Here is an 11,117-nt window from a genome sequence, read left to right on the forward strand (position 1 = left end):
GGAGACTACTAGAACTGTTGGGTCCTTGTAAATTCTGGAGTGTGGTCTATCTGTATAGTGTCTTGAGATAACTCTTGTTATGAATTGATACTATAAATAAAATTGAATTGAATTGAATGAGCAACCTGTTTACAAACCGGTCAAAGATGAGGGCAATCCACAGGCACTGGGGCTTTATTAAAAAGATCTACTTGTATCGTGTGAATTTTAATGTTTTTTGACCCATACTACTGACCTTATGCATGTCAGCAACAAGGAAGTGCTGAAGATATGTGCTGGATGTGGTGATGTCAGGCCATAGGACCTCCTTTTAAATGTGGATGTGTGTTTCCAACTTTAAGAAATGGATGGTGGGCTGTGTGAACCGTTCAGTGCCGTGACCTTTAACATGTGTTAACTTTAGCTGGGAATAGCAACCAGAAGTTTAAAGACAACACCGGAAATGGATTTAACAGGAAAAAAAAAGTCAGGATATCTCGGCCTCTGCTGCTTCAATTTTGACCGTTCTTTAAAAACAATCTTTCTCTTGAAAGTCGCTTAACTTTTAGTTTGATACTAAATGGCTTAAATAACCCAATGGACTACTTTTGCTAGAAACATTTGTTTCTGATCATTGCCCCACAAGATGAAGTATTTTTTACATCACACAATGCATGGCCTTTGTTTAGTTTTCCTCAACTGCTACAGCTTCAGCAGCCTTGCAACGCAGGGAGGCTTTTTTGTGATATTTAACCTCTTCAAGGACATGCAGATACAAGTCAAACATTGTTCCTTCTGTGTCTTGGTTTTATCTCCCCCGTTCATCTCAAGGACATAGACAAATGTCAGCTCCGGCAGCCCACACTTCCCGCTCTTCTCCTTTCCATCTCCATTTGTTACTAACTGACTGTTTCTGTCAGGGAAGGTCACTGCTTAAAGATGTTAGCTTGACTTTTGGCTGGCATTGTATTTTTAAACTATCAGCAGCAGAATCAAACACAGAGGACTGGAAACACTTACGACCCTAATCAGCCTTATATCGTTTTGGCATAGAAAGTCCACATCCTAATTCACTGGACCTTTTACAAGGCTCAAGTCCCTTAATGGAGTTATCTTTCACCTCGCAGGGAGTAATTGAATGGAGAAAAATTGATTAAAGGTATCAATAAAATCATGGGACAGCACTTCCAATTTAAAGCATTTTAACAGTCTTCTGTTATTGTTATTGGTGTGGAGGCTACATCAGCTGGTATGTTGATATTGACAGGGAGGTACAACAGGAGGTGGCAAGGCTGTCATTGACGAGTTCAAGATCCTCAAATACGATTTGTCATCATTCTCCACAGATTGATGTTAATTGGGTTTTCTATCCATTCACTTACCGCTAGAGGTCATTGGAAATTGTGTTGGACAGCAGCAGCAATTCAGCTGAGAGTTGCAAAAGTCTAACAGAGGTTTCCCAAAGAGTGATGGCTAAATCATATTAGAAAAAGAAGGCAATGCATAAGAAAGAAAATCTGAGTAAGTGTGGGCTACAAGTGTTTTGTACAGTCAGCGTTTTGCTGCTGATGATGTTATCATTAGAAACCCTGAACTGACAACAGAAAGTATGATGGCAGACGACAACAATGACAAGGAATCACCCGAGGGACGGAGTGACAAAATAAATCAGAGAGAAGGAATCAGATGTGGAGATGGAACAATGTGAGATTGAATGCAAAGATGGCACATGGAATGTCTTTATCGGATTTGACAGAAGTCAAACTAGAAAGGAAGACAGCGGTATCGGGGGAGACATGACATAGGGGTTAAATGCAGAAATAAGGTTATGGCAGGTCAAGTAGTCCCCAAAATAGACTAAATTCCATACAAGTAAGAAAGCTGAATCAACAATTACTTGGCTGACTTCAGCAGCATGTCAAACTCACATGGTGACATGGAGCACGCAGGAACGCCTCATGTCATCGCTGTCACTACAGCCTTGAGCCCTTGCTGTCATATTCTCTGAGAGTTGTTTCATGAATTCACATCAGCACTACTGTTTACGCCGAAGGAAGCGCCATAGCCTGTTGTTGTGACATGGTTTTCTCATTAATCCTGTGCAACACAACTCTATGTTAGCCTGAATGATTGGTGTATTGTAAAAACAGATGAAAGTATGGTGCTGTACAGGACATAGGCCCAAGCAGTTTTGACAGAGAGTTGTTGACTTGGCGCCATCTTCTGGTCAGTAGATGTATACAGAAGACACATTCTGCACATACCAGTGCTTTCCAAACCTGAGGAGCTAAAAGTATTACATTTTACTTTTGTTTACTTGATTTTATTCATTGAAATATTGAATAGTATTTACATGTTTTCATGTATGGCAGCTTGTTGCTTTGTTTTGACACATGTTAAAATAAAAACATCAGTTTAAATGTATCAGATTTGGCCAAAAGGCTAAATTTCATCTGCAGTGAGTTAGGCCTATTGCATTGCCAGACCTATCTCCACATTGGTGTGTCAGCGCTGGAGAATGGTCTGGCTACACAGCCTAATAGGGAAAAATAGTCTGGCTTGTTAGTATTCCTTTAAACCAATCCCAACTGCCCTGGATGCCACTAAGCCCCGACAGTAGAGATAGCAAGAGGGACTCGTGTGCCAGATGTGAGGCTTTATCCCAGCAATGCAAATCATTTGAGCCAGACTAATGTAGGCCTTATACATTACATAAATACATGGAATTACACCAAACAAACATAGCGTACAAACACCTTTCAAATAGGTGTTTATATTCTACTCACAGGAGACTATTGTCTGCATATCCCTTGACTTGATGAAATTTTTTGGCCACAAGTCATAAGTCCAGCACTCTTCAAAAAAGTGACACTAAAAACTCAAAGTACTCTTCAAAAGTGGTTTCTCCAAATTTGTTTATTATTTTAGGTAGGTATTACCACGATAATCAATGTCGAAGAGTCCATTTTCCCGGATGAGATGGTGTTTGATCGTTATTTGACATTATAAACACACACTGACCTGAGCTTTTATTTTGGTACTTCCGGTTACCGGCATTGTGTATTTGCATATTAGTTAAATATTTAGTTTTACCCGAAATATTTAGATTTAACATTTAGCTTTAGATATAGATTTAACATTTAGAGTTAACATTTAATATTTGGATTTAACTATTTAAAATATCTCTAAGTTGACAAATATTGTTGTAAATGTGCAAAAAGTGACCCTCAAAAATTCATACCAGTTTTTTAAACATTGTTTGAAGCTAAGTGTGACAAACTGTTGCTGTTATTTTCAGCATGAGCCGCTTTACAAACGGCACCTTGTGCTGGGCTACGGAGGTCTGGTAATGTCTCTTTTTACGTCCACACCAACAGATATTTATCATTTTTAAACTTGTAGTCTTCTACCACAACCAACTCAAGTGACATCACTTGAGGCAATTTATCAGATTTAGCTAAGCTCCCTCTGGAAACACAAAAATACTTTGTACAATTTTTCATGTAGTGATACTCCCCAAGACCTGAAAACAGACATAAATGTGTAAAATTGGTGGAGTTCCCCTTTAATGTAACCATACACCTCACCACTGAAGTTCACTATCCTGACCATGCCAGTGGCACATGTTTATTCATCTCCTCTCTAATGTCTTCACATAGTATCACAGCTCAGTTTCTGTCCATCTGTCCTCTCCTCTCTCCTTACTGCTGACTCTTTTTCCACTGACCCCGCCACCTCCTTCATCCACTCTCCTCTAATCATGCCCTTCTGTCTTCACTTCGTCCTTTGGCTGTCTGAAGTCCTGCAAGTTGAAAAAGTGGTTTGGATGACTCATCTGTCTTCGGGTCTCGTCTGTCCTCTTTTTCTCTGCCTGCTAAATCAATATGTCACGCTTTGATAGGACGGATTGCATCATGTGAGGCTTTTCTCCCTAAATCCCTCCCACATTCTCTTCTAATTTCTTCAACACCTTAATGTCTCTCCCAAAACATTAACTTAAAACCATCAACAAATACAGCACATACCAGCATAACTCCATTTGTTCCCTTCCCAAAATATTAAGCACTGCTAAGACTTAATTGGGCTTTCCCACAACAAAATTTTAACATTGAGTTTTTAACTTTTTTAATTCTTGACCTTTGGAACAGCTGCTGACACAACAATCGCAGGTTAAGGTTCCGTAGCTGTATTGAATATTTTGATGATATCACAGGATTTGCTCGATTTTAAACAATTAATTGAATGAAGTAAATTAAGCTTATGATGATGTAAAGTAGAAAAAAAGCGGCAAATATTATCGATTGAGAAGCAACTAGGGGTCTTTTTTCCTTAAAATGATTACTTAGCAGATTAATCGATAATTACAATAGTGCTTATTTTACTGTCAATTGACTAATCTACGCATACAGTATATATATATCTATATATATATATAGATATATATATATATATCTATATATATATATAGATATATATATATATGGGCAGTTATGGAAATTTAGATTTTAATACAGTATATATTTTTAAATTTATTATACGTTACACACTTGTAAAAATATGGAAATTAGACATTTCTGTTAAAACTGGACAAACTGATCATGTGTGATTGAAAGCTCCAGCGCAGCCACTAAATCAACCTTACTGTGAGATTGTTAATGTCAATATGATTCTTTAATGCAGCTGATAAGTTATAGTGAGCATCAAGGGCCTTTCAGATCTATGGCGCTAAAACCCATTGATTCCGATGGCTGGCACCGCGCCAGAATGGCGTTTCAAGACCAAACTGTGTTTGAGTTGGTGATAGTTGCGGCTATGAAACACACAACAGAAACAGATTCATTAGATAATGGCTTTATATTCCTGTTACACTAATGCATTAGACTCATACTTGAATGTTTGATTAAAAACACACATCCAAGGTACAGCAAACCACAAGAAATGAAAAGAAGTTAGCATATTAGTCGAGCAGAGTCCTAACAACACATAATGTTATTTGGTTATTGTGAAGCAATTATATTATTTTAAAGTTTCCTTTAAAAAAACATCATTTAGTTTGGTGATCTGGTGTCGATTCACATCCCTGAAAATGTCAAAGGTCAAGTTTTTTCCTGTTTAACCTTAAATCTCTTTTACATTATATCAAGTATACAGTGTTTCATTATTGCACAAAACTCCATGGAAGTCTTACAGGTACATAAACAGTTAAAGTAAATTAAAATAAAAAGAATTATTATCATAGCATCAGAAGGAGTAACGTTCAAATAACTTTTGTCTCCTAATCGGAAAGCATTAATGGATTAGGTTTTGATCTAAAAGGCTTTTCACATTCCAGCTACCTTGATTACTTCTCATAAACATATATACTATAAACATTTGTTCGCGGCAAAAAAATATTTTTATAAACATATATTATGTTTGCTTGTTAACACTTTCTTATCTACTCCCTGAGAAACTAAAACACTTGAGAAAATGTCCAGCTCTTATACAGCACAATGATGTTTTTAAAGGGGCTGTATTCGATATTCAGAAGATTAATATAGCAGTAAACAACCATATGCTATGTAAAGATACTGTTTATAAAGTCCCTGTGTGTGTGTGTTGTAATCAGAGCTTCTCTGTTCTTGTTGCATGTTGGTGCATGTGAGTGCCTTGTGTGTTGAAGAGTTGAGTCTGTGAGAGAGAGAGTGGGGAGGCAATCCCAAACCACTTTTTTTCAGAATATCAACTACAGCCCCTTTAAGTATCTCATCAATTAACAAGCTTACTATCTGTTTTAATGCTTTAGCACCCAAACGTTCTTATTGTTAACTGTAACAGCAAAGATGTTCAGTATATGGATTAAAAAAAAAAAAAAAAGAATCCAAATATACACTCCATTATTTATACTACCTCTGCCTTAAAGTTAGCAGACAGTATTATGGGTCTACGAACATGGAAACCTTAAACAGGCTGCAAAAATCAACAAAGTATACATGCCCCATTAGAATCTGAATTTAAAAACAAAAGGATGGGAAAACAAACATAATACTTCACAATTTTCTGAATATAAACAAAAATAAATGTCACTTTAAACCATCTCAATGAATACAAGTGCTCTTCCTTATTGATGTTTTAAAATATATTTTCCAGTCCCTGTCATGGATTCAGTCATGTATGCAGAATGAGGTTACATTTTGAGTTAGATATGCACCATCCTGTATAATAGTATAAGTGGCCCATCATCACTCACTCACAGTCACAACACTGTGGTTTATTGGGAATACATTCAAACATAAAGAAGACTTTTTAGAGACTATAAATCCTTCTCAACCTAAACAGACTTTTATCAATAGTAATATTTACTGGAAGTACTAATGGGGTACAAGTATGGTAAGTGCTAGCTAATAACTATACAATACAATTGGTACTTTGCATCCCACCTTTTTTTCATTGTTTCAGAAACAGTATGTAATGTTGGGCCAAAGTGCAGGCGTATGGTTCCAACGTTCCATTTGGATCTCATGCTGGTTTAGATTACCGTTGTATAATCAAGCCCTAGATTAGGTATCAGTAATGAGTGGTGGGGAGAGCACAGTTACTGTGCAAGAGTCTTTGTTACCTTATCCCTGTTGTCCTTGTCCCTGCCTGACACAACATGTGTGGTCTTTTGTCCCAGGTAATGCTACTGTACAACACTTGATCCTGCACATGTGTCCATAAACCTACAGTATTAATTAAGATTGCCAATAGGCTTTTATACCAGGCTCGCACTAAAGGAATATTTCGACATTTGTGGAATTGCGCTTATTCCTTTTTGTGGAGAGTTAGATGTCTGTACAGTAAAGTAAATAGGCTGCTGGATATCTTAGTATGAAGAACAAAGAGAATCAGCAAAGCCTGGCTCTATCCAAACATAAAAGTCTGCCATCTGTGCCTATCAACCTCACTCATATTACCATGTTATCTGTCATTTCTTTAATCCATGTAAAATAGTGTAAACATTACAATAAACTGTTTTATGAGGGGTTATGTGCTGGACTTTCTTTTGGCCAGTTGCAGTGACTTCTTGAGTCGCGACTGGTTGCCTAGCAACTTCTCCTGGCCAAGAAGGTGATTTGAATAGATGTACACTATTTGGCTACATCTTTACAGGTACCAAGTGTGGCTGGAGTAGAATCATGCATATCCTGCTGCTCGCCAGGACTGGGGTTGGTGCCCTTTTGTTATATTTGAACCCTTATTCACTCTCTCTTTTACTATTCACACACACACACACACACACACACACACACACACACACACACACACACACACACACACACACACACACACACACACACACACACACACACACACACACACACACACACACACACATCTTTTATCTCTCCTCCATAATTTTCTTCAGGCAGTCCACTATGTCTTCGCCACTGACCCAAGGAACTATGTTTGCCTTGAACATGGCTGCCTGGGACTGCTGCATCTCCAGCAGCAGCCTGTGCATGGGAAAGTCTCTCCTGGGGAAGGCTGTGTCCCGGGGCCCCAGAGCCAAAGAGGGACAGATATCATTGGCCCCATCTCCGATATAGAATACCCTCTGAAAGGGAGCACCACCACGTTCCTTTTGTCGGCCCGCCAGATACTCCCGAAGGATCACCTGCTTGCATAGGTTGTCAGGACAACGGCAGCACGAGTGGGAGTGGAAAGGGAGCAGCACAAGACGGCCAGTCACATCAAAATTTGCCGGGTTTGTGAAAATCTTTCGGAAAAGGTGACGCACCCCAGCACGCTCCAGCCACTTCTCGATGAAGTACATGTTGGCGTCGGAGACCACCGCCAGCTCAAAGTCCTGCTCGTGGCTCTGCAGATACTGAAAGAGGTACAGGAGGCCAGGTGTGGGTGGGATCTTCTCCAACGCTGAATGGATGGAGTCCTCAGACACGCCCTGCTCCGCCATATAAACCAAGACCTTCTGCATGTACTCGTTGTAGTGGCCCTCCCTGTAGCTGTTTCTCAGCCACTCAGGAAGCTGTTGGCCTGGTAGAGCACGCACCACAGCATCATCACTGTTCTCATTGATGATGGTTTCATCAAAGTCGAACAGCACCAAAAAACGCTGATGCTGTGGTGCTGCATGGGTTAGGTTTGGTGGAGCTGTCATCTTTGGTGTGTGGAGGAAACGGTGAGTGGTCCCTCTCTAAAAAAGATGTGGGGAATGAAAAAAAAGGTTTTTTTCTTTGTCAAGGACAACAGATTCTAAGGAGCATTCTACTGTTTTATAACACCCTATTCTTAAATTAAAAATGTCATTGGAGGATACCAAATATATCATGACATCACACTGTGTCCAGGTTTAAATACACATGCAGCCCCGAACCACACTGGGCTCAGGAAACATCATAAACATACTCGTAATTGCTTTAGGGGAAACATATGTTTACATGAGGAAAGGAAGGAAGAAGAGTTTGAATTAAACAACACATAAACAGGATGTTCATCCCACTTAGTTAAAAAACTATCACAAAGTAACCCATATTCCTTTTCAGGAAATATTAGACTGTCTTTGTTTAAATCACTGCAGCATCTAATATGCAACACGTAGTCATAAACTTCCTATTCTCATCACAGTTCTCCACGCAGACATTCCTTAATTCCTTTAGGATTCGGACAAATATACTTCACTCATACATGCCAGATCTTGGATCAGGGCCAATTGAATATTTACATAGTCAATATATTTGCAGCACAAGACTTTTGCTGTAGCAGGCATGAGGTTACTTGAGTGAAGAGAGCTGTTACGTCACAGCATACCTTTACCATAAATGGAACAAATATGACAAACAAGCAGTGCTGAGGCGTTAAACAAGTAAATCTACTCAAGTACCGTTCAATTACAATCATTACTTTTGATGTAGTTACATGGTATTTTAGATTTCACATTTAACATTTCAGAGGACATATGTGACATACATATGCTGTATATATATTTTACGCTCTACTCTACAAATCCTGTAACTACATGTTTGGTAAAATTGGAGCTAGGACCAGAATCCTGGACTTCTTACGTCTCCGCGCCAGCGGCAGCCACGGTCGGAGTCATAATGTTACGTTTTTTCACCAATAATTTGACACAAATGTTTAATAAGATAAAATGATGACGTGATGACATTTTATGTCCAAAAGGTCAACTTCCCTTTGAGATCATTAGGTTCTACAAAAACACTTTTCCTGGCCATTATTCAACGCCATAACTCAGGGACAGAAAGGGAGACATTTGATTGGATACGGAATTGATGACACTAATCTTGAAACTGTGACTGTATAGGCCCGCATCTTCTGTGTTAAAAATAAGTGTGAAGCATTAATGTTTTGCACCAAAACACACTTAATACATTTAACATTTTAAACAACTGCTTCAGAGTCTTCCCTATATTATGAGTCTGGACAGACACAGATGTAAACCGCAAGATGCAGATGTTGACTGGTTGGCGGAGGTATAGAACCATGAGGCGCTAATTCTAGTTGACATCTGTTTAACCTATAACCCATAAACATTATTATGCCACAAAATTAGTAACTTTGGCATGAACAAACTTGCAAGAACTAGAAAACAGAGATTAAAAACCAGAATACAATGACTACACTCCGGTTTGTCAAGGCTAGCTGGTAAGATAGTTTCCTATGTTGATGGTCCAACATAAGTTTGTCGTGTCAAATATATAAGGCATAACTAAATCTAATCATAATGGAGAAAACAAGTTACACCAGATTAGCAACTCCTGCTAAAAGGTAGTCCAGCAGGCAGCTAGCCTAGTTTAAAAGAGTAGTCTTTGAGCTGTCTTCAGATGAATTCACATGATTTGAATTAGTTAGGTTACCTTGAAATCACAAGTTTAAATGTATTAAATTAAAAAGGATTTTATGAAGCCAGCTCATTAGGTAAAATAGACAAGAAAGCTAAAGAGCATCGTCTGGCTGATAGCCTTCTTCAAATACTGCTCTCTGCCTTTGTAAGACAGTATATCATTTGTAGATTAAGTTTTACAAACAAAATGCATGATTATCCTTTAAAATATGATGTAGTGTATTGTAATAGATTACACTACCTAACTGTATCTAAAGTAGTTAACATTATCTCAACCAGCAACAACATTTTATTGCTATTCACAAATCTGCAATTAGCATTAGTAATAATAGTGTAATAATTAGTATGCCATTATTATAATAATAATAATTCTGTACAATGAGCCCTATGCTGTTGATGCTTAAGTATATATACTTATGATAAGTCAAGGGTCGGAGTACTTCTTCCAACACTCGAAACAAGTTGTATGGGACTGAGAAAGAGTAAAAATCAATAATAATTGAGAAGGGACATACTATTACTACACCACATGCTCTGACAATCTTAAGATTAGGATTTAAGAAGATCATATGCCATAATAGGACATCTTGCACAACCTTTGCATGCAAACTATATAAATCAACACAATCTTTGTAGAAGAACAGAACAGAGAGTGAAACAAAGCAAATAAGTCAATTGACTAAAATCCCTTTGAATAAACCACACAACCAAACGACAGCTTTATATTTAAAATTGCATATTTGATATAATATAATATAATATAATATATATGTATTAGTATTAGTACATTTCTTGGTTTGCAGGGAAGCTTGCCCTGACGGGACATTATGAAATCTATGCATACCATGACAATGTCAGTTCATTGACAATGTGATTACATTAACATCAGACAAGCTGGTTCTCAGTAATGCAAACGTCCTGTAAACTGCAGTTTGGCTGCACCGAAGTGCATTATTAATAGGGCATACTTACACACTAAGCTATCTAATTTTAACCCGGAGCAGCCATTCCTGTGTGAAAGGTTACAATTGAAAGTCATTAACGCGGCTCTGTCAGGAGTCATTGGGTTGGTTATAACGTTATGTCCGAGCGGCAAAGATGAATTCTAACAGTTAAATCCCCAAAACAGAAAGAAATGTGCCGAATAAGAGAGAAAATCAGGCCTACCGGCGGTGGTCATGTACCCGCGGATGGTAGACTTGGAGCCCGGCTCCGGCGACTGCATCCCTGTGACACGACAAGATTTTTTTAAAGGAGACTCCCACAGCAGCACACAGAGGGTATTCCCATTTAA

The 11,117-nt window shown here is 38.4% G+C and overlaps 1 protein-coding gene across 1 annotated transcript; it reads right to left on the reverse strand.

Annotated features, from left to right (window-relative positions):
* Positions 1-4,814: 4,814 nt before the first annotated feature.
* On the reverse strand, positions 4,815-11,117 carry LOC116671194 (probable phosphatase phospho1). The gene is made up of 2 exons (XM_032502230.1): positions 10,991-11,117; positions 4,815-8,155 (listed from the first exon to the last, which is right to left on the reverse strand). Exon 2 carries the CDS (start codon positions 8,117-8,119, stop codon positions 7,340-7,342), a length of 780 nt encoding a protein of 259 aa, XP_032358121.1. The 5' UTR covers positions 8,120-8,155; positions 10,991-11,117; the 3' UTR covers positions 4,815-7,339.

The sequence above is a fragment of the Etheostoma spectabile genome, chromosome 21 (assembly GCF_008692095.1).
Source record: "Etheostoma spectabile isolate EspeVRDwgs_2016 chromosome 21, UIUC_Espe_1.0, whole genome shotgun sequence".
Lineage (NCBI taxonomy): Eukaryota > Metazoa > Chordata > Actinopteri > Perciformes > Percidae > Etheostoma > Etheostoma spectabile.

Bases quoted from the DNA above. Each gene is read 5' to 3' on its own strand.
- LOC116671194 (XM_032502230.1), bottom strand. From the start codon at position 8,119: ATGACAGCTCCACCAAACCTAACCCATGCAGCACCACAGCATCAGCGT.